We start from the raw sequence: 25957 nt of genomic DNA on the forward strand, positions 1-25957 counted from the left end.
TGCTCACCCGCCGCCGCCGCCGTCGCCGCCGCCATTTTCCACAAGTCTCTCGTTCTGCGGCAACTTTGCGTCTTTATCCGTTCCCATTGCTTCCCTGACGGACTTTTTGCACGGGAACCTCTTTTAATGTGCGACTTTACGCGACTGCCATCCTACTTACACCCACGACCATACGATACGAATTAATATCTTCACCATGACGACCATGGCCCAGTCGCAGATTCAGCTGCCCACGTCGCATCCGGCACCAAGCTTGGACGTCACCATCCCACCGTCGTCGATATCTCTGCCCACCGATCCCAATTCTCGACTCCGAAGCCGCTTAGCTCTGGACACTTATTCGTCACCTGTCAATCAAAATGGTAGTTTCGAGTTCGACCGCGTTGTGAAGAGCGGCTACCTGCAGAAGCGCACGCAGAAGACAAAGGTTCGTAGGGCCCGGTTCACAATCCTTCCAATTTGCGCTTGAAGACCGTTCCTGACCAATTGAACAGACGTGGAAGTCAATTTACTTCGTTCTCCGACCCAATTCACTCTCAATCTACCGATCCGACAAAGAGGACAAGCTGCGACACAAGCTGTACCTGGCCGACTTGACCGCCGTTGCTTTGCTCAAGGACCCCAAGAACAAGAGGAAGAACGTATTTGGACTCTTTTCGCCAGCGAGGAACTACCACTTTCAGGCTAGCAGTAGCCACGATGCGGAGGAATGGGTAGATTTGATTAGGAGTCATGCCCGGATTGAAGAGGAACATGATGAGCTGCTCCTCGCAAGCCCAAATGGCAAGCGACAATCCTACGTGGTGGTTGGCAGATCTGCCCAGGCCGGAGAGATGGCACGAGCCGAGAGACTAGGATCAAGTTCTCCCGAGCCGTTGGAACCTCCGGTGCCACGCTTTGTCGGTTCAACCCATCGACGTCCATCGCAGATGGCGGATACCGCTGGGTACTCTGGCAACGAATTGGCCTCGCATTCGGACTTCTCGGACAACGAGATCCAGCGGATACAGGGCATGTCTATCGAGGACTTGGCGGTCCAGTCGCCAGGCAAAGGCACCCAGGACCGGCCAGGTCTCGACCGTAATGCGAGCCAGCTCAGCGGTCTCAACATTGAGCAAGACCCTGATCGCGTGATCTGGCAGGGCTGGCTTTGGTTCCTCCGCAGTAAGGGTGGCGTGAAGCAGTGGAAGAATCTGTGGGGTGTTCTCCGGCCACGAAACTTCATCCTCTACAAGGACGAGTCTGAATACACGGCGCAGTTTATTCGACCAATGTCAGCAATAGTCAATGTTGTTGACATCGACCCGGTCAGTAAGACCAAGAAACACTGTCTACAGCTCATTACAGAGGAAAAGAGCTACCGATTCTGCGCCCACGACGAAGAATCTCTGATTCATTGCCTGGGCGCATTCAAGAGCTTGTTCGCCAAGAGGCGAGAGCTCGAAACGCGTGGTCCTACAGGAGGAAATCAGCCCACTACGAATGCGGCATGAAGCTGCAAGTCATTACTAGGCAACCCACAGGATTTTCTTTTTAGCGGGAGTTTTGCCATAGCATTTTTTTCCTTTTGTTTACGAAGCATGATGCAACGATATAAATTTGGGACTCTACAGAGTCGAAGAGGTGGAGGAAAAGGCTTGCCAGCAGCTTTTCGACTTAGCTGCAGCTACGGTCAAGAGTCAAAAGGACAGTGACTCGGACACTGGTGCATTCCTTGGGAGAACGAGATGGAGAATGCCAGGCTACTGGAGGGAGAAAGAAGCCTGCCAGCCAACCGCTTTGTGTTAGTATACCCTACCTTAGTGTGATACTATGGGCAGACCATGACTGCCGACCGTCTCAATATGAAGAGGCGGGCTACGTGTAACGATGATAATGAATCAATATTCTACTACCTTGCTTGGCTTGCCGTTGTAGTTCAGCAATGGGAGGGTTTCTGTGCTTTGACCAGCCAAATGTTGCTCAGGTGGACGCCCCCTGAAAGCCAGGAATGTGAAGAAATGACCATTCTTTTCAGGTCATTGGCAAGGCACAGCTTCCCTCTGCTGACATTGGGTCGAACAAACCCTCTCAGCAAGCCAGACCAGGCAGGTGTTATTGACTTGATGATCGCTCTGGTCGAATTTGACCAATGGCGTTGAAGAAATTAGTTCTCCAACTTTAAGATGGTGGGAGGCTTCGGCACTAAGAATTACTGTGTACCTTGAGGTAATGTGTATGAGGGGAAGGGGGACGCAAGGAAAAAAACGGGTGTGGCGAATGAGAGTGGCGCAACCAGCTCAGACCCCCCGGTTTGGCCCAGCACCTCCAGCTCCAGCCCCGGTCGGGTGACGTGGACCCTCTTTTATCGGACGGTCCTATCGCGCCGCGCCCCGGCCACACCAACCTCACCCTACTTCCGCTGCCGGTTTCCTCTCCAAGTCTGCGGAGCCTTGAATGCCACCCACCTTCTCTACCAAGCTTCTGACCTTTTTTCTTGTAGGTATTTCTGACGACACCCAAATTGCATTTCCCCCCTCTCGTAACCTTGCAAATGGCCTGCATGGTTAAATGCCGTTCCTGGCCGAGACAAGCGAATCACACGCCGCAACGGCCATGTGTTCAGCAAACGGCTTACCCCTGTCTATGGCGGGGGGAACCCGACGAAGAGAAGAAAGAGTCTCGGCTTGCTTCTTCTCTGCTGTTGGTTCTCCGAACGTATTGGATCAACAATCTTGGACACTGCTTTGAGACTAGATATGTGTGTTTATTTGCCGTCGAGTACAGGGGTGTTCATGGGTTGTTTGGCTCTTTTGCTGCTTTGACTTTTACTGTTAGGACAATGGCGACGGGATACGACGCTGTTGTGAGGAGGGCCTTGGCTGGACCTGCTGCGCCGACTCTATTCGTCCGAAGTTCTACAACTTCTTGGGAGAGGCGCTTTTGACAAGTGTGATTGATTGATGCTCCATGTGGACGAGACTTCTCCAGGTGGGAGGCCCCTCTTCCTTTCTGGAGGCTATTTCCTCTCAACTCATACTCGTGGAGATTTACGAACAATGTTTAAAATGGGGTAGGTCAGGTAAAGGTCGCGTGCTGTCACCTCGTCGCTGTTCTTGAATGACTATATCTCGTTCGACTCACCCCCATCTTGTTGCGACCAAGGACGAGCTTTCTCCCTCTCCGAAGGGTTGTATCGCTGGTCTCTGTTTGGTCCTGCAGCTAGTCAGTCGCCGTTTTCTGTCTCTTGCGGGTTTTCTCTCAGCTGCTCTTCTTTCGAGGTTCCATCGCGACGTCCTCGTGGACTTTTCCGACACCTTTCTATCAGGATGCTCTATACCTGATCGACCTTGACCCCCCCGGCGTATTATACCACTCGTTTTGTTCTGCTTCTGGCTACTTATTAGCACTAAAAGTTGGCCGTCCCCGGGTGTCTGACTTGGTGACGCTCCGAAAGACTAGAGTTTTGCTTAGTATCCCTACATCGACACACGATCTTAGTGATTTAAAGTAAGAATCTTGCTCGTGGGACGATATAACAGCACCGCAAAAGTCACAGTACCGTCTTTACACAAGCTATATCAAAAACCGCCAACAATGAGGCCCGTCCTCATCCTCTGGGCCGTCTGGTCCCTCATCCTCCCCATCCTCGCCCAGAAACCGCAACTCCCCCTCTTCTCAACATCCCGCTGGATAACAGACTCCTCCAACGCCCGCGTCAAACTCCGCTGCATCAACTGGGCCGGCCACATGGAAGTCAACCTCCCAGAGGGTCTCCACAAGCACCCGATCGAGTACCTCGCCGACTGGATCAAGCTCCAAGGCTTCAACTGCGTGCGCCTCACCTTCTCGACAGACCACGCCACGAACCCGGGCGTCACCGTCCGCGACTCCTTCACCAACGGCGCAAAAGCCGCCGGCGTGCCCGAGGCCGACCTGCTCAAGCTCCACGACCAGGCCCTCGTCCAGAACCCGTTCCTCGCAGGCGGCAACGTGACGCAGCGCGACGTCTTTGGTAAAATCATCGACGTCCTCTGGGAGCGGGACATCATGACCATCCTCGACAACCACGTCAGCAAAGCATCCTGGTGCTGCAACCTCGACGACGGCAACGGCTGGTGGAAGGACGCGCGTTTCTACTGGGCCGCCAACTCGCGCTACTTTGACACGGACGACTGGCTCGCGGGCTTGCAGCAGATGAGCCTCTGGGCCAAGACCAAACCCGGCGTCGCGGCCATCTCCCTGCGCAACGAGCTGCGCGCCACCTGGACGCAGATCCCCTTTGCCGCGGACCAGTGGTACGGGTACGTGACGCGCGGGGCCAAGACCGTCCACGAGGCGAACCCGGACGTGCTCGTCATCGTCGGCGGGCTCAACTCGGCCACGGACTTCACTCCGCTCCGGACAAAGAGCCTCGATACGAGCGCGTGGAAGGGGAAGAACGTCTGGGAGGCGCACAGCTACAGCTTCACGGTCACGACGCCGAATTTCGGAGACTGCAACGTCGAAAAGGCAGAGTACGGCGCTCTGTTCGGCTTCGTGCTGGAGCAGGGGAAAGGGTACACCGGTCCGCTGTTCCTGTCCGAGTTCGGGGCCGCCATGCAGGGCGGGAGCGAGGATGGGTTGTCGGCTGAGGAGCATGCGTATTTGACTTGCCTTGTGGGCTATCTTGAGGACAATGATGCGGATTGGGCACTGTGGGCGATTCAGGGGTCGTATTATGTGCGGAACAAGGTGGTTGATTTCGATGAGACGTGGGGTGCCATGGATCACGAGTGGGAGGACTGGCGGAATGCCAAGTTCAAGGGGCTGTTGGGTAACATTTTTGCTGTTACTCAGGGGCCTTAGCATGGCTGCTGGTAGGGCGAGAATGTGGAATCATATGAGATGTCGGTGTTGGGGATCGGGATGAGGTATATAGATCCTGCCCGGGCATCGGGCGATAGTTGGTTATACCACCTTGGTATTAATGTTAAGTTGAGGAACCGCGTCCCTTGCTTCTTTGGGCGAGGAGCTTTCGTGCTATCAAGCATCTTGATCGGCGGCGATGGCCCTTGCATGTCGAGAACAGCCAGTATTTGTCGCCACGCATTCGAGCCATCGCAGCGAACGATCAGGCTGATGTGAAGGATGGGTCACCTTTGGGATGTTGTCGTCCGTTCACGCTTAGTAGAGATGAAGATGTCGATGAAAGCGATTGGAATAACTGGGTATCATGAATTTCTACCAATGTCTAGTCCAAAGAGCTGGCCAGTTTGCGGGTCTGGGTGAAGATGCTCGCCTGAACTCTCGGCTTACGCTGGCCGGAGACCTACCTCCCTAAGAGGTCTCCACTGCCTCGTCAGCCTTGGCCTCTTCGACTATCTCTTCCGTCTCTTCTTTCTCCTGGGCTTCTATAGGCTTCTCAGTCTCTTCGGCCTCCTTGGCTTCCTGAGGCTCTTGGGTTTCCTGCAGTGCCTCTACCGGCACATCGTCCATGGCCGTGTCCGCTTCATCTGCCTTCGTCTCGTCCTCTGGCTTGCCGTTGGTGAGCTTGGCCTCTTCGGCTTTGCCATAGATGTGGTCCTCCAGCGTCTTGAAAGTGGCTTCGAGCCCCTCATTGGTAAGAACCAAATCAAACCCGTCCTTCAGCTTTGAATCTTCCTCCCAGTAGGGAGCAGCTTTGCCAAGGGCGTCCGCCACCAAATCGCCTTTCTTCGCCTCTTGCAACCGTTCTTCCAAAACTTCTTTACTTGGTGGCAAGATGAGAATTGTTCGTGCTGAGTAGCCAAGGTCGCGAGTTTGTTGGATAGCCTACATTTCGTTTAGTAAAATTCCAGTAGTTGGTTGGGAGAGAAGGGAGATGACTGACCTCACTGTCCATGAAGGTGACTGGGACCTTGCCTCCCTCGACAACCGCTTCCAAAGCCTTCCGGCTCGTGCCATAGTCCACCTCGTCTATCGTAGTATACTCCAACAACGCATCGCCGTCTCTTAGTACATTAAAGGCCAGCTTCTCGACGAAGTGAAAGTCTTTGCAATCAGCCTCGCCTTCTTGCGGCCTTCTTGTAGTGTGCCGGGGCACGTGTGTGAAAGCACCAGGACGCCGGCTTGCGAGTAGTTGAAAAAGCGTCGCTTTTCCAGCACCCGGTGGTCCTGAGAGTATGATTGGGCGCTTGTCTTCAGGGATGTTTTCAGAGTTCGCGGCTTCCTCAGCAGCCTCGCTCTCGTCTACATCGACCGGTTCCTCAAAGATGGCGTCAATCTTTTCCGGATCGTCAATCTTGTCGAATAAGGCCAGCCTCGATTTGCCTGCTATCCGGAGAGCGCGCCAACTTTTACTCGCTTTGCTTTCAACAATGGCCGCTTTGGTCTGGTTGTCTCTCGCAATGTCGATTTCAAAGTTGTCGTCCGAAATCTTCCCCTTGAAACTCTCAAGCTCTGGTAGGCTGTATCTTTCCGGAGCCTTGAGCTTCTTCATCGCACGCTCGTCGTCGCCATCATCCAGGAAACCGAGGGACAGAGACCCCATCGGCGTGGCCCTCAATCGTTTCTTCGTTGTTGTACGCTGGGCTGTCTTTTTGGCCTCGTCAAATATCTCTGGAGATACTGCGGGCAACTCTATTGACGGGCAGTTCTCCGATTTCCAACGGATCCAATTTTTATCCCTGGCAAGGACCGTTTCGACCATCCGACTGAAATACGGGCCGTCAACGCCGTGCTTGAGGTACTTGTCGACAATTGTCTTCTTCATCTCCGTTGCCCACTTCGTCTGTCTTCGTGTCAGCCTGATTTCACAATTGTCGCAGGAATAGTACAATCACCTACATCTTCTTCGGTAAGGACCTGGCCAAGGTAGATCACCGACTTGTTCTGAGCGTTGCCGGCTAGTTTCTCCTTTGATTTCGGGGAAAGCGAGAGAAGGAAATCCATGATAATCAAGGCCTGAACGAGGATATGTCTGCGGAAAGAGATGTCGCTCATCTAGGACTGTCAGTCTGAGAGCCACACGGCATGATCGGTCATAGCTTACCTCTAGTTCGAACAGGTCTCTGCTGGTGAGGTATTTGGGGTTGTATGAGTTTGCCAAGTCGCTCTCTTCCACATCTGCTCGTTTCCGTTTGAAGCCGCGTTGGGCCTCATCTACCGCTTTCGGAGGTCGCTGGCCCTGCTCGCTCTGAATAGCTCGGAAAGACGTCATTGTTGCCTCTAAACCGCGCTTAAACTCATTTAAGTGGGCAGGATCGAACAACCTCTTGGGTTGGCTGAAAGTCTCTTGCAGAGACCAGAACAAGGGATACAGCGCATCGGGCTCGAGCGGCTGATCATTTTGTGCTGGCTTCTTCGCGTCAAACGAGACAGCCTTTGTTTGAGACTTTGACTCTGTTTCCTTAGCCCCCGTCTGGCTGTCCACATCCATCTGCTCAGGTGTTCCCTCAGCTTTGGCACTCAAATCATCAAAGACTGTGACGTTCTCGGTGTGGTATTCTCCTCGCAAGTTAACAGAACTCTTGTCTCCCAGGGGAAAGCTCTGGAACATGAAGATGAACACGCGACCACAGAAAGCAGTATCCTCAGCGCGGGAGAGACGTCGTAGGAGTTCGTTACAGCTGCGAAGGATCACTAGTTGCTTTTGCTTAAAATGCTTCACAGTGATCCTCTCGCGCCTCGACTCAAGAAAGTCGAAGATCTTGCGGCATCCGGCGATCGTTTGGCTGTCCAGGAGTTCTTCTACCAGCCAGAACAGCAAGGCTGGATCGCAGTTTTCGTCGTCGGAGAATACAGTCAGGAGGTCGAACAGGTTCCAGACCTTGACGAAATCTGGGGATTCGATTGGCGTGGTGGCCTAGAGAAATAGGTTGTTAGTCAATTGATGAGCCTGGCGGGGATGATTGAGTTCGACCTACAATCAAATTGCTGAACATATCTCGTACGGCAGTCTCGATGATAGCAAATTGTTGGGCTTTGTTCTGTATCGTACTGCCGACCCCATTCTCTTCTGAGGCTCCCGGGACCACAAGCACGCGAGCAAGCTGGTCTTGTAGATCACCAAAGTCTGCCTTGTGTAATGCCGGTTCAATGGTAGGTGTAGATTTGACCTCCATCGAGCGAGCTAGAAGGTCGTCCAGCAGTTTTGCAAATGCAACGACCCCGGGCACCTCATGGCGCAGAGGCGTGACGGCGGACGGCATCTTGCGATCGGTCGAGGGATCGCGCTTAGTCGTATAGAGGCGAGGAAAGCTTGGCTATATGTGCCATGTGGCGGTAGGCTCGGCCGGTCGAATGGACGTCGCGTTCGTTCGGCCCAGAAAGGCTGGGGACTTCGTTGTGGGAAATGTGTGTCGTGATGCGCAATGCTGCCGACTGAAAGAAATCACGATCGGAGCTTCAGTTGAGGTCCGCACGTAGGTAAGGTGAGGTAGGTACGTCCACGGGTTGCAAACAATGGGTAAAAGTGACCTTGAATCTGATTAAGTGGGTCCACTCAACAGGCGCTACCACCCTGGAACACGCTCCTTCGCCAACTTCACAGCGCCTTTATGAGACATCCATAGGCACCTTGCGACTCAGTTGCTACTATCGAGCCAGTAAGCAGCCCTGCAACTTGCAAGCAAACACTGGGGGGAAACTGATCGCGTCGGCTCGTCGCGTGGGGGGCCTGCACACCAGTCAACTCACCTCCATCTGAAAGTGCGACTTGCCCGAAAAGCAAGGCTGAAATTTTTGAGTGGTGGACGAGCTCTGCCTTTCGTCACTTTCAACAATTGCGCGCCTGCGCATCGAATTTTCCATAGCAAACCGATACCCGCCTTGTCTTTTCCTCACCAGCATGCAATCGCGCATATTGGCATTACGTCTTGTTCGAAGCTGAATTGCACCATGCCGACAGCCAAGAGGCAGAAAAAGAGCAGCGAGGCTCAAGCTACGCCGTCAACCCGATCTCAAACAAAGGCCACCAGCGACCGTCCAACGGTTGCCGACATCGAGGGGGAGAGCGCATTCGCTCAATTGGCAAAGAAGCACTGGTTGAAGACGACAAGGAGCAAGAGGGCGGTCAAGGTCAAGGTCAAGAACGATGTTCTAAAGCAAGAGATATGGGATGTTTTGGAGCGTGATGGCTTCCCGTATAAGTCTATTTTGACTTTGGAGAGCTTGCAGACTCTCGAGAGGTATGTGCAATGGCACTGATTTTTGGGTATCCACTGGTACTGATGTCTCGTAGCTACCTGTGGCCTGGATACTCCGACGATTCCTCCAATCATCATGTCCTCCTGTTGGTCCTGCTGGCAAATGTGAAGCGCCGCGAACAACTCGAGGCATGGAGCATATTCGAGGATCGACCAGACGAATTCTCGAGCCTTTTCCGCCGAATTCTATCCCTGACTCTCGACCAAACACTTTCGCCCGCGATCCGAACACATTTGCTGTCATTCTTGATCTCAGCTTTTCAGAGCTTGGATTGCGCGATTGTAAGAAAAGAGTGCGCACCATTAGTCTCCATTTCGATATGGCACAGTTTGTCGACAGAAGAACTACGCGAAGAGAAGCTCGAGCAGCACGCGCATGTGAGAAAGGCGTGGCGTGCTGCAGGAAAGAGATACGACGCTGCCGATGACGCTACGAAGGCGAAATTGCGATTTGATCGATCATGGCTGTACAGCTTGGTCTTGCACTTTCTCAGCTTAATTTACACAGAAAACGCAAAGCCAGGTAACAATTGTCGTATACCTAGCTGGGGGAACGAGAGGCTGACGTGAACTAGACCAAGTCCTATACTGCGAGCGTTTCGTCGAGTTCTTGACAGACTTGCAAAGCCAGCTTCCTACTCGACGTTATGTCAACACCCTCTTGCTCGACCTCCACATCCCCCCTGCCATGCGCCTATCGCCTGTCTTCAATGACGAGGAAAACAGTCTTCTGCGGGATCTGAACGCGCTACTCAGACATTACACCTTTTTCACGATTGATGACCAAACAGGAGCACAGCTGAGCCGAACAGAAGCCTACGACAAGCATTGCGCAAACTTGTCGAGGCTTCAGAAAACGTCATTGAAGCATTTCAAGGAAAAGCTCACTGTACTGGCGTTGTCAAACTATGGCTCCATCGATAAGAGAGATGAGCTCGCCGGACTTCTGGAACCCCTGACCGACGAAGAGATTGTCGAATTGGCAGGCTTGCTTCGCCTCCGGACGACGTACCCCGACTCTTTATCAGTGAGCATCGACAGAAAATTCATGCTAGAAGCGCTTCTCACTACATTTGAACGGCGGAAAACCTTCCAGGAAATCGCTCGCGACATGGCGATGGTCCCCACGGAACAATCCTTGTTCGAGAACAACGTGATGAGAACCGAGAACTACGATGGTTCCCACCCCCTCGCTTTGCCGAAACTGAACCTGCAGTACCTTTCAGTTGGCGACTTCCTCTGGAGATCACTCGTTTTATACCGTGCCGAGTCATTCTACGGCATCCGAAAAGATGTTGAGTCCGCCATTCGTCGCCTGCGACCTGAAAGCCGTAGGCCAGGTGAAACCAGCTTCCAAGGGTTCTCCAAGATGGCCTTGCCGACTTCAAAACCTTCAATTCTAGAAGTTGTACCTGCCCTCGTAGGAGACGATAAACCGTCATTGGTTCGAGCAGAAATTTCTATTGATGTCCGTCGTCTGAACGATGGCATCAAGCGCGAATGGGACTCGCTGCGACCAGACGATGTAGTTTTTCTTCTCGCCATCCAGACTCCCGCCTCTCAAAGCGCCACGAATGGAGATAGTGCACACTCAGAAACCGAGAAGCTTGGGATCATCTCAATTCGATCCGCCGAGATCATTCAGATCACTGACGACAAGGGTAAGGTGGTTCGAGATGGTTCAGGGCACTACGACAGCCGTCGGAGGTTCCAGTTGAGATTAGATCCCAGGACATATGCAGCGGATGCCGAACGCTCGTCTGCAAGTCCGCCTGAGGCATACGAGCGGATCAACGTTATCATGCGCCGCAGCGGCAGGGAAAACAACTTCAAGCCCGTGTTGGAATCTATCCGCAGCTTAACGCTCTCAGAGGTCCCGATTGCTTCGTGGTTCCATGAGGTTTTCCTCGGCTACGGCGACCCTGCTGGCGCAACCTACAAGCAGTTACCGAACCGCATCAAGACCATCGACTACCGCGATACCTTCTTGGATTGGCAGCACCTCACTGGGAGCTTGCCAGGCAAGATTGTAGAGCCAAGTGATGATGTTTCTGGTAGCTTTGGCCCTCCCTATGTGTTGGAGACTGCCGAGTGCCAAGCCGTTGAACCCTCATCAAAGCCATCCAAGAAGCGTCGCCGGGACACTGAGCCTGCCTTACTGGCTGAAGTAGAGACCGTGAAGGTATCGACCTACAAGCCACCAAACACCGGCCCATATCCTGTCGACGTGCCGAAGTTGAACAAGGTGCGATTCACTCCGGCACAGGTAGAAGCGATCACATCAGGAACGCAACCTGGTCTCACAGTCATCGTTGGTCCTCCTGGAACGGGCAAGACAGATGTCGCGACGCAAGTCATCAACAACATCTATCATAACTTTCCGGAGCAGAAGACGCTCTTGATTGCACACAGCAACCAGGCGCTCAACCAGCTGTTCGCAAAGATTGTGGCTTTGGATATTGATGCCCGTCATCTACTTCGCCTGGGACATGGCGAGGAAGAACTCTACACAGAAGGCAGTTTCAGCAAATACGGCCGTGTCGAATCGTTCTTGGAAAACCGGGATAGATACCTGCTGGAGGTCAATCGTTTGGCGGCCAGCATCGGCGCGCCTGGTGCTCACGGTAATTCTGCCGAAACGGCTGGCTACTTCAACTCGGTGTACATCGAGCCAGCCTGGACCAAGTTCACCGAGATCACCAAGGCGGAAGAGGCTTCGATCGCTGATATCATCGGAGCTTTCCCCTTCCATCAATTTTTCTCGGATGCGCCGCAGCCCCTCTTCCCACCCGAGGCCGACAGGGAAAGCGTCCTTGATGTTGCTACCGGGTGCTACCGCCACATTGCAAAGATCTTTTCTGAACTGGCTGACGCCATGCCATTCGAGATTCTACGCAGAGACAAGGACAAGGCCAACTACTTGCTGACCAACGAAGCACGAATCATTGCCATGACATCTACTCATGCGGCAATGAGACGTGGAGAGATCGCTTCCCTTGGTTTCCACTATGACAACGTCGTTATGGAGGAAGCAGCTCAAATCACCGAGATTGAAAACTTCATCCCCTTGGCTATGCAAAAACCAAAGAAGGGCCAAATGGGCCTTCAGAGAGTTGTCCTCTGTGGTGACCACTTCCAGAACTCCCCAGTCATCCAGAGCATGGCATTCCGGCATTACGCGAATCTGGAACAGTCGCTGTTCTCGCGACTTGTCCGCCTTGGAGTGCCTACTATCAACCTGGACCAGCAAGGCAGAGCTCGACCGTCCATCGCCAGTCTCTACCAGTGGCGGTACCCGAAACTGGGCAACCTGCCGCACGTAGAAAGTGAAGGCGAATACTCTGTGGCGAACGCTGGCTTCAAGTACGACTACCAGTTCATCAACGTGCCCGACTACAAGGGGCGTGGAGAGACGGAGCCAACCCCCCACTTCATCCAAAACCTCGGAGAGGCGGAGTATGCGGTGGCTGTGTACCAATATATGCGTCTTCTTGGCTACCCGGCATCGAAGATCAGCATCCTGACTACTTATGCTGGCCAGCGAGCCCTGGTGAAAGACATCCTGGCCCATCGGTGCGCCGACAAGGCGATCTTTGGCATGCCCAAGATTGTCACAACGGTGGACAAGTACCAGGGCGAGCAAAACGACTGTAAGTTTAATCATTAGTGTGCAGAATGGATCACCTGTATGGGAAACTAATTGTTCTCTAGATATCATCTTGTCGCTGACTCGCACATCAAGAGTCGGATACCTTCGGGATATCCGTCGCATGACGGTTGCGCTCTCTCGCGCTCGTCTCGGTTTATACATCCTTGGTCGTCGTGAGATATTCGAGGCATGCTACGAGCTGCGGCAAGCATTCGACCAGCTCTTGGCTCGGCCCGACAAGCTCATGCTCATCACGGGCGAGCTCTATACAACAGAGAGGCCGACTACTGAAGATGTCAAGGCCGAAGTTTCCGGGGAAGTTTGCATGGAAGGGGTTGAACATCTGGGCCAGTACGTGTACCAGATGACCAACACTAAAGTGAAGCAGCTGCAGGCAGAAGGCACGATAGCCGGAGGTGGAGAGATGGAGGTCCTTGAGACTCCGCTGGAAGTCGTAGACGAGGTGGAAGAAGATGGCAATGATGCCGTTGAGACGGCCCCTGAGGAGGTTGAGGAGTGAGGAGCAAGCATGGCGAGCCGTGCTGATGAGATATAAGGACGATGACTGAAGCCGTGTGGTCATACAGCAGGATAATGATGGGAATGGCTCATTTGTACAGTGTTTACGGATCTTAAATGGGTAGACCCAACTACAAACAGGTGAAAGACCTTGACGAGCAACATGTTTGAAGCAACTCTGTGCCACACTGTAACTGTGCCCCTTTGGTCCCTTTAATGACAAAGCTTGCGTGTGATTCCTTGAGCACGTGCGCGGAGATATGAGTTACAGAGTGGCACACAATGGCTATTCTAGAAGGATGGGTGGAATGTTTTGAAGTTGAAAGGGACGATGATCAAACGGCTCTGGCCGACTTCTTTTTCTATAGATAAAGCAGGAAGGATAGTTTATGCCCACTCTCCTCTTGATAGCTATACTCGATACGGCTGTGACCCTTTGGTAAAGTGCCTGGGGAGAACAGACCAGATACACGGCGCCGTTGGCGGGATGATGTGTAGTCCGTGCTCTGTACCGACCCTTATCCGTAGGTTACGGTACCTTCCATTACAGGTAGGTAGGTAGGTAGGTAGGTAGCTACCTAAGAATCTTGAGCTTGACCAGCCAGTAAGCACCGGCTGTTTGGGGTCCGCACAGCCATGTATGGTGACGACAACCACTGCAGCACTGGTGCTGCAGAAAAAGAGTGTTTTGGATATGATGAGCAGGGAAGACGTCAAGTCAGCCAAGTAAGACTCACGAGCAAATCTGTAGTACCGTACATGCAAGTCACTGGAGGCGGCAGACGGCAACGGCGCAAATGGGTCTATCAGGCTTTCGTCTCGAGTCTGGAAAAGGTCTTATTGGATGTACGGTTTAGATGGAGGGGCAGAAGGATTCGGGGAATTTGTTTTTAGTATTTTGACTGATTCTTGGATGGGAGTGACTGCATATGGGCTCTGAGTCAAACGTATGAGTGAGTGTTCTGCCTTTTTTGTGAGTCTGCGTGTCATGATGCTGAGACTTGTGCCACTGGGTTTTGGCAGCTGGCCGGGAAAGCAAGGTCAGGTTGGCCAAGTCGAGGAAGAGGAAAAGTCTAACGGAATGGTGTGGCAACTGACAAACGGAGCTTTTACGACGACGGGAGAACGAGGTACCAGTGCCTTGTTACTCGCCCAGGAGGAAAACGAGAAAGAAGGATGACTGGACTGGACTGTACTGGGTGACTGGTAATTAGGCAACACAAGCAACACAAGAAAGGACGAGCATCGCCCCAAACTTGCTTGGAGCAAACCTGGAGGACGGGCAACAGCTCTCTTCAGTGCTCCACCCCTAAAATAGTGCTCCCGTCCGTTAGCGCGCTGGCGCTATCCCCCGTCCAGGGCAGGAGAAAGTCCCAGTTGTAACTTGGGGCAGAATGAGACTTTCTTCCGCCTGTATCCGTATGGGAGGAGGGAAATAGACAATAGACGAGGGGAGCACAGGTGACGGGGAGCTTGTAAATTCGGACATTGGGCAACATTCAGGCACTGGCCTCCGCGAGCAACCTCATTTCTCTTCCCTCTAGGCGCAAGCTCAACTGTGACTCCCCGTCTCACTTTACGGAGGCTTGTCTTCGTTCGCCTTAGGTCTGGACGGTAAGGACGGGTTACAAGCCGTGGCGACGGCGGGCCCCCCTTTTTTTTTCTCTCCCTCTCTCTCTTTCGTCTGACGTCTAAAGCTGGCTGTTCGAATGAAGCCCAATCGATTAGAGAGAGGACGCATCTGACACGCGCGCATGTTGCCACTTTTTTCTTTTCGGTCCTAACGTTTGCTCTTGAGTAGAGATTTACCATTTTGTAGGTAAGTGCTGGAGGCGGTTTGCTCTGAAGTTGACTGGGGTGGGCAAAGTGTTGGGTGGGAGAAAGTGAAAGGCCGATGGATGACACGACGCGTACCCATGTCGCGCCACGCCATGCCATGCAATCAATTAAAGGGAGGAATGAGGCTGCCGATGAAGTCACTTTTGTCACTGTTCTAGACTTTCCATTTCCAGACGACTCCTGTTCCCACTGCGCAACCCCCTATTAGCGCACAGCACAGCATGAGGAGGCACAGACTCAGAGTCGATTTCGTCCACGGAGGCATGCCGCAAGGGGTTGCTTATTCCTTGTGACCAGTATCCGTAGTGTAAGAAGCAAGCGATAAGGAAGCCTGCTTCGTCTGTTCTCTCGGCGTTGGACCTAGGGCCTATGTTGATAAAGCCGTCTTCTCTTCCAGGTTTACTAAGCGAAAGGGGGGGGGGGGGGGGGGGTTCACCTCTCTACCCAACTAAGAGACTCGCAGATCTCACGTACGACATTGACTGGGGGCCATTGAGGCCGACAAGGGCACATTTTGGTCCCCCGGAAATCCCATGTCATCTAATCCCACTGCGTGCGCATTTACCATTTAGCCCGAACCGCGCCCTCTTGCGCGTTGACGCGTGCGATGGGTGATTGATGGGAAAAGAGATGCCGATCCGCCTGACGGTACTGGGGTTACCACACCCGGCTCAACATGAAAGCCGTCGACTCATCAGAGTAGGAGTAGGGTCAAAGCGAAACCAAAGAGTCTTTGTGTGTTCGTACACTGGAGTGAGCTGACTTGGAATTATTGTGACTGCTGTAAACAGCTGTACGCGACAGGAGTTTCTAAACCATCGGACTTAAGACACCGGAGGCGATGCCGCCGAATGAGAGCGAGGTGAGTGGTTGGCTGGGTTTCCGGGGGGAGCGGGAACGTTCGCCTCGTCCGGAGTGGTGTTGGATTCTCCCGCACTGATTCGCGGTGGCAACTCTATTGGAAAAAAAAAAAAAATTACTGCAACCTGCCATGCTGTTGCACGAATGGCCCGCTGGCTATGGCCGAGTAAAATGAGCCGTTCTTTCTGTACGGATACATACTATTGGAAGTCGGGAGTTGCGGAATGATGACACTCCCTAGCGTTGATAACAATAGCAGCTGTTCTTGGATTCCATTGATACTGCCCTATTCTGGAAGTACGGCATTGCGAAAGAGCATACTAATCACGGGGGAAAGGAGGAGGGCTAAAAAAAAAAAAAAAAAAAAGAAGAACAAGAAGAACACAAAACGCACGTGTCAGCCTCTCTCCGACGCCGGGCAACTGCAGGGGTACGAGCTCGGGCAGGGGAGGGATGTTTGGGGTGGCCCTTGTCCAGCCTTGCTCGCCTCTTGTGTTCTGGCTCCTTGTTCGGGAGACAAGGGTCAGTGTTTGAAACCGACATTCATAACCAAATTAAAATTTGCCCCTTCTCTTTGTGAGGAAAAAAAAAGGTGATTGTTGAAGTTGTCTGGAATTATTGTCTGTATCCGTAGTAGGCAATATGGAGGAAAGAAAATGGAAGACTTGGGTTACGGGTTGCCGGGTCAGGTACGCGGGTAGATTCTCGAGGCACGGCTGCAGAAGCTTCCAATAGTTGTGGCCACTATTGTGCCCTTTTCGTACCTATGAAGAGCGGGAGTGGGAGCGAGAGAGACACAGGCCGCGTTGACCACAATCACGGGTATTGCATATATGTGTGTTTTGCTATATGTACAGCCGGTACCGTCACGGCAGGCGCCAGAGGTGCATATTGCAGTAGCTGGTTGCTAGCTGGTGGTTGATCGCGTAGTGATGTAGGTGCACTCGTCACTTGTTGGACTTCGCTAGGTCTGAACTTCTGAAGTGCATTTCCCAGCCGGGGGCCCGGCGAGGTGCGAGTTTGGCATGGGAGCCCAAGCAAACGGGACACCTCTCATCTTGCTGGGCTGGCGTTGCATGGCAAAAGGGTGAAGCAGTTTGCAGGTGCAAACCCAACTCTACCCTACTACCTACCTCACCACTTACCTACCTTACCTAACCTTGGGTGGATGAGTCGCGGATACCTGGAAGGAGCCCAACTGAAGGGTCGAGCCATCTCCGTCAGGAACCTTGGTTGTTCGGCTGTCCGGGAGCCTATCAACCGACCTGGGCATCTGATAATGGCATAGGCTTTCACTGAACACCCTTTCTCCAATTTCCAACCGTGGAAACTCGAAAGACTTTTTGACCTTCTCAAGAATGTGGCTGGAGGACTTGCTCGACTCCACCGGTTGATATGCAAAGCTCGCACTTCCACACAGCCTGCCGCCAGGTGCCGAACACCAGAGTTTCACGATGATTTGTACAGCGACTCTGGGGCAGGCACAGGTTGGTCGGGTGAACGTTGCTGCGAGGGAACCCCGATGGAGGCGAGAGTGGGAAGGAGCAGTATCTGTATGGAGTCAGAAAAAACAAATGGCGAAAAAGAAAAAAAAAAGGACAGAAAGGGTCCTAGAGTTTGCTGCCCATATTGTAGAAAAAGAACAAGGGTCTGGCCCCCAGCATCTCCATGAATAACCACATCTGCTACCACTGTGCCACTGTAACTCCTCCGTGTCGTATTCAAGCCAGCCGCCGAGTTAGAGTGAGGACAACCTGAGGTAATAACCTGGAATTGACGTGGTGCGTGCCCTTCCGTGGTCTGTATCAGTCTTGTTGTATCTCCATGTACCCCAAGCTAAGGTGCGCTTGAGACCTAAGTCCGGTCCAGGTAGAACCGGAAGTTGGGGAAAAGGCATGCAAGTAATCAGACCCAACACCCGGCGCGTCGGAGGGACGACAGTCGCACTCTTAGTATCCGTACCGTAGTCATCTTCCACTAAGAGCGCCCCGATTAGGCAACTTGTCAACGTCAGGCCATCTTGGGATGATATCATGATCCAGGCGCGATGTTGATGTGAGGTTGCGATCTTGGTATCACAGATACTCCATTCAGCCTTTTCCTTTCATCTTTCGATTTTGCATGTTGCAGAATATCTCCTCTAGACCATGGTGAATTTACGTGCAAAAAAAGAGAAACGGGAAAGGAACGAGGGGCGAAGCAGCCAGCCGGCTAGGCACTGTTTGTGCATTCTTTGTGTCTGCTTTGCCCCAAGTGCCCAGGTATCAATCCCTCTGTACATCCAAGACAGACCCAAGAATACCTTACTCTACACTTTTCTGGGCTCTGAAACACAAGACAAAGACAACGTGTGGCTCAGTCAGGCAATACAAATAAATAAAAGTATGAAGTCACCTGGAGATATGAGGCTGATTGAGTTGATTCTCTACTGACGGTGCCTCAACTTCAGGTCGCCAACCTGGTGATGGCTACCTAGGTGATGAAGGATTGCTTTGGCTGCTCGTCTAAGGTAACAGGAAGCTGGCCGACCTCCATGGGGGGATAAGCCGCCAGACAGGCAAAGCGATAGGCAAGCGTGGCACAGATAAATCGAATGGAAGGTCCCTGCCGCGAATGGAATCCACACTGTCTTTTGTGCGTGGCAATTGCGGGTCCGATACCGTGTTGATAAGCGAGAGATTTGGTTATCAACGCACTGTCATCCCGCCAAAAAAAAAAAGATGGGTCAGGGCCCTTCTTCACTGGGGTACGGATGCCCCTAAAGGTTGGGACTCGGGAGGGAGCGTGGGTGGTTCACCTCGCCTGAGTGAAGTGAATAGGTCTCGCTTCCATGAATAGGTGCCAATATCCATAGGAGAAAGAGCAGAAAAATAAGGAGAAGATATCCCAACGGTCAGCTGTTCAGAAGGAGTAGTGAATGGTGCCCGAGGTGAGGTGGTTACGGAGAAACCCAAGCCTCACATCAGTGCCTCCATGACTGATTTGGCAACCAACTTTCATCTGTACCTGGAAGGTGAGGGTTGAGGGCGACGGCGGGCAAAGTGAATGGAGAAAAAGGTCTGAGGCGGGTGTGGGCGCGGCGCGGGCTTATGAGGAGGTACTTAAGCCAATGTACCTTTTTCCTGGGTCCTTCCCTCCCACTCACACCCAAAGATCCACGCCATAATATCTCGTCGCCCAAAATTTTTTTATGGTCGTTTCTCCTCCTAAACCTACCATAAACACCGAAACTGGTCCAGGTGGAATAATTTTTCCTTCACCAGAGACCCTTTCCGTATCGACAGTTTCTTCTGTAGCTTCCCCTTCAGAAGACGACTCTCCCCTCCTCTGCAATACCCGCCGGTCAAAGGACACATTTATTTGGTTCCTTCCAAGACCCGTTGCGTAGGCAGACAGACCTTGTTGCCCCCCTCTCCACCCCCATCGCCTAGCGACTTCCTGCCGTCAAGGAATCCACGAACACTCACCCGCAACAACAAAAAATCTCTCCTCCCGCATCCACCTCTTGGACCGACTCGACTTCGCTTTCTCCGAAACGATCCGACCCATCACGTTGCGAGGATTTTTTCTTCTTCGAGTTCTTCTTGACACAGTCATTCATTATTGAATTTCTGCGATCCGTCACAACAACCCCCAAAGCGAATCTGTGATTCGGTATTCGAGCCATCGTTGCAGTTGTACTTCAACAACCACCCGACACCGACGTCAGCTTCGTTTCGACACGGTCCTTCATCAACGCTACTCTCTACACGAACAGACGCGCTACGACGAGATTCCACATATGACTTCGACTGCCAGCCCTCAGTCCAACCCGGCGCCCACCCCTTCTGCTGCGACTTCGGCTCCTTCATATGCTTCCGCTGCCGGTGCGAACAAGAAGCAAGCCTCCACGCCGCTAATTGCGACGGGATCCAACCCACCTGTGGTGGTCGGTGGCTCCTCTGCGCAAAATGCAAAGCCGTCTGCTCCGTCACCAGTAAATGGACGTCCCCCTGTCACACCTGCTGTCCCTGCCGTCCCTGCAGTCGCTCACGGCTCTTCCGCCAACAACATGAACGGAAGCGCACCCGATCACGCTCGCAAGAGCTCCGTTACCCTTAGCGCCAACGGCCCCAACAGCTTTGCTCCCAACGGCGGCCCCGTTGGTGGTGCAAAGCCCGGCATTCAGTTCGGATACAACTCTCCTGCTGTCGCGCACAGCACACCTCAAGCTTCGGCTGCTCCGATCCCCATTCCCGGATCCAACCAGAGAGTACCTTCTCCTGCGCACTCTCCCTCTCCTATCCCTCAGCCTTCTGCTAGCGGTGGCCGTCCCCCTTCGGGCATGGCTCAACCCAATGCGATGACTTTTGGCAGTCTCGGAAGCGATGGCGATGTAAGTGATTTTTGCCCCGTCCTCTTCGGACACCCTGCTCGCGTACGCGCCACTGACTTTCCATCTTCTTTTCAGCGCCACATGAGACAGGCCTCTACTCCCCAGAGCCAGGCTGCTCTTCCTGCGATGCCCGGTCAGCACATCCGGCGCGAGTCCGGCGTTTCTCAGCACAGCGACGCCCCTGGCCCTAACCAAGGCCCGGGCCGTGGAGGTTTCCAGCCTCAGGGCGGCCGTGGTCGTGGTTTCAACCCTCACCAACCCCCGTACCAGGCCAACATGGGATTTCCCCCGAACCAGCAGCAATACAGAAACGGCCAGGGCCGCGGCGGCATGCCGCCTGCCTTCCACCCCGGGAGACCCATGCAAGCCTACCCGAACTCGCCTCAGCCGGCCCGAAGCCCTGCCTTGGCCCATTCCCAGCCCGGCCATTCGCAGCCTGGAACCCCGAACATGCCTCCGGCGCAGATGCATCCCATGCCGATGCCAGCCCCCTCTCCTCAATACTACCAGCAGGGCCCACCTCCCAATGTAATTTCCCCTTCCTTTCAAGATGTTTGTGTGCCGTCGAATTTGGCTGCTTCTTTCATTCCGGCTTTCAAGAGCAAGAAGAAGAACCTGAAGCAGTGGGAGAAGTCTTCCTACTCGAAGTCGAGATATGCGGATTCCTTGCATGACTTGCCGTTCGACTCCAGCAGACCTCGGCGCTATAACAAGCATGGAGAGCAACTCTGGGCCGACCCTCGGTTGACCCCGAGTTACTGTCCAGACTTGGGCGACTATGGCCTCACTGAGCTGGCTTACATGTCGACTGAACCTAGTGGCATCACTCAACTCTCTCGTCCCCCTGTTCCCCCTATTGATCTTTCTCCTGAAAGTGGTAACTACGAAAGATTGCTAACTCAAACAAAGGCACAGTACGGCTACCCTCCCCAGGCGAACCACCAGTTCGACCAGTTTGGCCGACCCATCTACTACAACCAGATGGGATACATGCCCTCTCCTGGAGCCCCCCCGGCTTTCCAGCCTGGCTACGCTCCTCCTGCGTTCCACCAGCCTGCGCCGGCTGCCATGTCCCGCACCTCGTCTCACTCTGAGCGTCCCTCCTCCAGCACTGGCCAGCCGAGCCAGCCTGTAGTTGTGTCCGGTACGCCCCAGTCTCAGAACGCACAAGTCAAGACACCGGTTGTCGCGTCATCTGGCAACTTTGTTCGCCCCAAGAAGAGTGCTGCCATTGTCATCAAGAACGCTGCCGGCGAAGCAGTTGACTTCAAGAAGAGCATCAAGACTCCGTCGTCGCCTGCTCCTCCCATCATCCAGCAGTCCAAGACTCCCCCTATCGTTACCTCTACACCTACTCCTCCCCCCAAGTCCGCAACGCCCTCCCACGTCCGCACCGAGAGCCAGGCCACTCCCAAGACTCGTCAAGAGATCCAGGATGAGCTGAGAGCCAAGATCCAGCAGGCCAAGGGTGGTGAAGACAAGGCGAAGGAAGAGGCCGATGCTAAGGCCAAGGCCGCCGACGAAGAGAAGAAGGCTGCCGAGGCCAAGGAAGAAGCCCGCAAGGCCGAGGAGAAGGCAAAGGAAGACGCTCGCAAGGCTGAGGAGGAAGCCGAAGCGAAGCGTAAGGCTGACGAAGAAGAGAAGGTCAAGGCCGCTGCCGCTGAGGAAGAGAAGAAGGCCGCCGAGGCCAAGGCCAAGGCGGAGGCTGAGAAGGCGGCTGAGAAGGCGGCTGAGAAGCCTGCCGAGAAGCCCGCTGCCGCTCCCGCTGACGCGGAGGATGAGATGGAGCGCATGATTCGCGAGATGGAAGAGGAAGATGCGCGTCGCGAGAAGGCGGCCGCTGAGTATGCCGCCAAGAAGAAGATCGAGAAGGAGGCGCAGAAGAAGCTCGACGATGCGAACAAGGCCACTAACGCTGCCGAAGCTGACCGCAAGCTCCGTGAGGCTGAGCGCGAGATGGAGCGTCTCGAAGAGGAGAAGGAGAAGAAGCGCGCACAGGGCGGAAGCACCCCTTCCGTCGCCGAGTTGCTCGCCGGAAAGACTGGCGACAGCGAGCCTGCAAAGGTTGGCGATGTTGCCGACAAGCTTTCCAACCTCAGCATCGGTGATTCAAAGGCATCGACTCCCACCGAGGCTTCCGCTCCCAAGTCCACTCCCACCGAGAAGCGCGGCCCCAAGCCGTCCCCTCTTAACTTGGCTCCCCTCAACACCAAGCCTGTTGAGCCGCCTCAGCCCAGTGCTGCTCTTCAGTCCTTGAAGTCTGCCCGCTTCTTGACTGTCATGAACCAAGACCTGTACCCTGCCGGCATCAGCTCGCCCAACCCTGCCTTGAACGCCGCTGTCGCTAAGAAGGGCAAGACATTTAAGTACGACGCTCAGTTCTTGCTCCAGTTCCAGAAGGTCTTCACCGAGCAGCCTTCCACAGAGTTCCACCAGCAAGTCAAGTCTCTCATTGGCGACAACGACGGTTCTCGTTCTGCTTCTACCCCTCGTGCTGGCTCCGGTCGTGGTGGCTCCCAACGTGGCGCCGCTGCACCCCAGGTCGGTGCCATGGGCAGCTTCCGTGGACCCTCTAACAACGTCCGTGGTACGACTTCTGCCGAACGGTTCGCTATGGCCAATGCAGCTATGGGCTCAGGCAGCGGCCCTGTTGGCAACATGGGCACTTTCCGCCAGTTCCCTGGTCCTCAAATGGTGAACCGCACACCTTCTTCCTCCAACATGGGACCCAACTCTCCCCGGACCCGTTCCGCCAGAGGTGGTGGCAGCAGGCGTAACGACTACAACGCCAAGGATGCGCAGGCGGCCAAGACCATGCCTCTCACGGCTGGCATGGATCTCAAGCCCATCACCGTCTCAGCTTCAGGCTGGAAGCCGACCAGCGTCGGCAAGGGCCCCTCAGCATCAGGCCCTACTCCTGGCGGCGACCACATGGATCCTCAGATGGTTCAGCGCAAGGTCAAGGCTGCTCTCAACAAGATGACCCCGGAGAAGTTCGACAAGATTGCCGATCAGATTCTGGCCATCGCGGGCCAGTCCAAGGACGAGTCCGACGGCCGCACTCTCCGCCAGGTTATCCAGCTTACCTTCGAGAAGGCCACCGACGAGGCTCACTGGGCTTCCATGTACGCCAAGTTCTGCAAGCGTATGCTTGACACGATGAGCCCTGAGATCCGCGACGAGAACATTAAGGACAAGAACGGTGTGGTTGTCAGCGGAGGTGCCTTGTTCCGCAAGTACCTTCTCAACCGTTGTCAAGAGGAGTTCGAGCGCGGCTGGAAGTCAAACCTGCCCGCCAAGCCTGAGGAAGCCGACGAGAGCAAGCCCCAAACGAACGAGGCCGCCATGCTTTCCGACGAGTATTACATTGAAGCTGCCGCCAAGCGTCGCGGTCTTGGTCTCGTCCAATTCATTGGTGAGCTGTACAAGCTTGGCATGTTGACGGAGCGCATCATGCACGAGTGCGTTCGCAAGCTTGTCGACTACGAGGGTGTTCCCGATGAGGCTGAGATAGAGTCTCTCTCCAAGTTGTTGAGAACCATTGGTAGCAACCTTGACGCGTCGGAGAAGGGCAAGGCCTTGATGAACGTCTACTTCGACCGCATTCAGCACATGATGGACATGCCTGAGCTTCCCAGCAGATTGAACTTCATGCTGTTGGATGTCGTTGATCTTCGCAAGGCTGGCTGGGCCTCCAAGGAGGCAAACAAGGGTCCCAAGACTCTTGATGAGATTCGCGCAGAGGTAAGACATCCAGGCCAACCATCCTTTCCCAATTACTGTGTACTAACTATTCGTGCAGGCCGAGGCAGCTGCTGCCCAGAAGGCAATGGAGAACCAGCGCGGCGGTAGTCAGCGCGGTCCCGGTGGCCGTCCCAATGTCGGTCGTGGCGATTCTCGCAACTTCTCCTCTGGCTACATGCAGGCCCAGTCCAACCAAGTCGGTATGGACGACTTGCGCCGCCTGAAGGGTTCGACGAGCAGAGCTGCCAGTGGCAACATCTCTCTCGGTCCCACCTCCATGTTCAGCTCTCGTAGCAACAGTGGACGCAGACTGGGACCTGGTGGCTCTCTCGGCCGCCCCGGTGAGGACTCTGGTGCTTCATCCCGCACCGGCACTCCCCCCACCACCCAACATCAAAACGCCTTCAGGTAAGTTCTTCAACCCTTTTGACAATCAACATGGTCAATTACTAACCACCATTGTAGTGCACTCGCCAACTTGGACAGCGAAACCCCGGCTTCTCCTCCTTCGACTGCTGCCTCTCCCGCATTGTCCAAGGCTGTTCCCGACTCTGCCGAGAGCAAATGAAAGGAGCCGAGTATTTCCTTTTCCAATAAGTCATTGCATTTAAGCAAATAGACAGGGGGCGGGGGCTGTTTGGTGCATTTACACAGAGGGTTCTCAGAGTTCGTGTTTCAAAAGTTACCCTGATCTTTGCTGCGGACCATGATACCTCGAAAGAATACCGACATAGACGATTCACACTGAGATGACCTCTCACCAGGAAGAGAGGTTTTCCATTTTCGGAATCCGGATGTTTCATTTTCCACATTCGGCCCTCTTCAACCCGATCGCATCAATTCATGATGCGCTCAGACGCAAAACACACAACGTGTTTTATTCCTTTTCTAATACGAGTTCACGACGCTTTATGGGTCCTCTTCTACGTGCCTGGCTACGTGGGGGTAGTAGTTGGGAAATGGTTGAATGCAGATAGGCCAGACGTATGAAGGAAGAGACGACCCCGGGAGATTCCACCCAGCAACGGAGAGCTCACGCGCACGTTATGAGAGTGCGCGAATTTTGCTCTTTACAAAGGCGGGACATCAAAAAGCATACGCAGGAGCGCCGGTGAGGTCGTGATCCTGTTCCGAATGCAAAAAGGGGATTTAGGGATTTGTTCAGAAGAGGATTTTCGTCTTTTTTCATCCTTTTGGTATTGGCTTGGTCATCACTGGCAGGTCTCTCGACGTCACCAACACTTCTTTTTTGAGCGTGGTTTTTCGGTCATGAGAGGGAGTGGACTGGTCCCAGCACCCATCTCTGTCCACTACGACGGCAGAGAGGTGCTCGGTGAAAGAGCCGGGACTCTTGGTTCAAGTTGCTGGTCGCCAACAGTGACTTGTCACCTTGGTCTGGGCATCTTCGTCGGCGAAAAAGGGACTGGCGAGGGGATTAACCGACCGGGCGTGGAGGGACCTAATGCTTTCTCTGACTTTGTACATTTAATTCGGCAGCGAGCTTGCCAGTGGACCTAGCCTTAAAAAAGAAGAGACTACATAGTTCACAACCTTTTTGTGTGTTTGTGATTTGTGACCGCGTGTATTTGTGACGTGAAGCCAAAGCCAGGACGACTTGCATTGGTCAATAACCCCGTGCCATTCTCATTCTCATCTGGAGCACTTGGCTACCGGTCATCTTCCGCTCTAAGATATCGATGAGCGAGAAAGTAGTCTTCGACATTGAACTTCGCGAAAGTCATGAATTGTGTATGCAGTGACTGGAAGGAAACACATCGTATACACATAAGCACTTTGAAAAGATATCAACTACGTTTCCTGCGG

At 53.8% G+C, this 25957-nt stretch overlaps 6 protein-coding genes across 6 annotated transcripts; 5 read left to right on the top strand and 1 right to left on the bottom strand.

The window, feature by feature from the left end:
• Positions 1–205: 205 nt before the first annotated feature.
• BDP55DRAFT_563130 (PH domain-containing protein) lies at positions 206–1493 on the top strand (the record flags this gene model as incomplete). Its single annotated transcript, XM_060570207.1, has 2 exons — positions 206–427; positions 495–1493. The coding sequence occupies 2 exons, from the start codon at positions 206–208 to the stop codon at positions 1491–1493; spliced, it is 1221 nt and encodes a 406-aa protein (XP_060424167.1).
• A 330-nt stretch (positions 1494–1823) lies between these two features.
• Positions 1824–2141, top strand: BDP55DRAFT_637022 (uncharacterized protein; the record flags this gene model as incomplete). The annotated part of the gene is made up of 1 exon (XM_060572952.1): positions 1824–2141. One exon carries the CDS (start codon positions 1824–1826, stop codon positions 2139–2141), a length of 318 nt encoding a protein of 105 aa, XP_060424168.1.
• Positions 2142–3576: 1435 nt separating this feature from the next.
• BDP55DRAFT_697735 (cellulase) lies at positions 3577–4827 on the top strand (the record flags this gene model as incomplete). Its single annotated transcript, XM_060577710.1, has 1 exon — positions 3577–4827. One exon carries the CDS (start codon positions 3577–3579, stop codon positions 4825–4827), a length of 1251 nt encoding a protein of 416 aa, XP_060424169.1.
• A 471-nt stretch (positions 4828–5298) lies between these two features.
• On the bottom strand, positions 5299–8150 carry BDP55DRAFT_563145 (THO complex subunit 1 transcription elongation factor-domain-containing protein; the record flags this gene model as incomplete). The annotated part of the gene is made up of 5 exons (XM_060570209.1): positions 5299–5772; positions 5831–6730; positions 6787–6942; positions 6992–7804; positions 7866–8150. The coding sequence occupies 5 exons, from the start codon at positions 8148–8150 to the stop codon at positions 5299–5301; spliced, it is 2628 nt and encodes an 875-aa protein (XP_060424170.1).
• A 688-nt stretch (positions 8151–8838) lies between these two features.
• On the top strand, positions 8839–13315 carry BDP55DRAFT_733353 (intron-binding protein aquarius; the record flags this gene model as incomplete). The annotated part of the gene is made up of 4 exons (XM_060580076.1): positions 8839–9128; positions 9182–9669; positions 9722–12796; positions 12858–13315. The coding sequence occupies 4 exons, from the start codon at positions 8839–8841 to the stop codon at positions 13313–13315; spliced, it is 4311 nt and encodes a 1436-aa protein (XP_060424171.1).
• A 6480-nt stretch (positions 13316–19795) lies between these two features.
• BDP55DRAFT_733354 (uncharacterized protein) lies at positions 19796–24701 on the top strand (the record flags this gene model as incomplete). Its single annotated transcript, XM_060580077.1, has 4 exons — positions 19796–20389; positions 20465–24133; positions 24192–24541; positions 24599–24701. 4 exons carry the CDS (start codon positions 19796–19798, stop codon positions 24699–24701), a joined length of 4716 nt encoding a protein of 1571 aa, XP_060424172.1.
• Positions 24702–25957: the final 1256 nt, after the last annotated feature.

The sequence above is a fragment of the Colletotrichum godetiae genome, assembly GCF_030913485.1.
Source record: "Colletotrichum godetiae strain CBS 193.32 chromosome Unknown BDP55scaffold_61, whole genome shotgun sequence".
In the NCBI taxonomy this organism is placed as follows: Eukaryota; Fungi; Ascomycota; class Sordariomycetes; order Glomerellales; family Glomerellaceae; genus Colletotrichum; species Colletotrichum godetiae.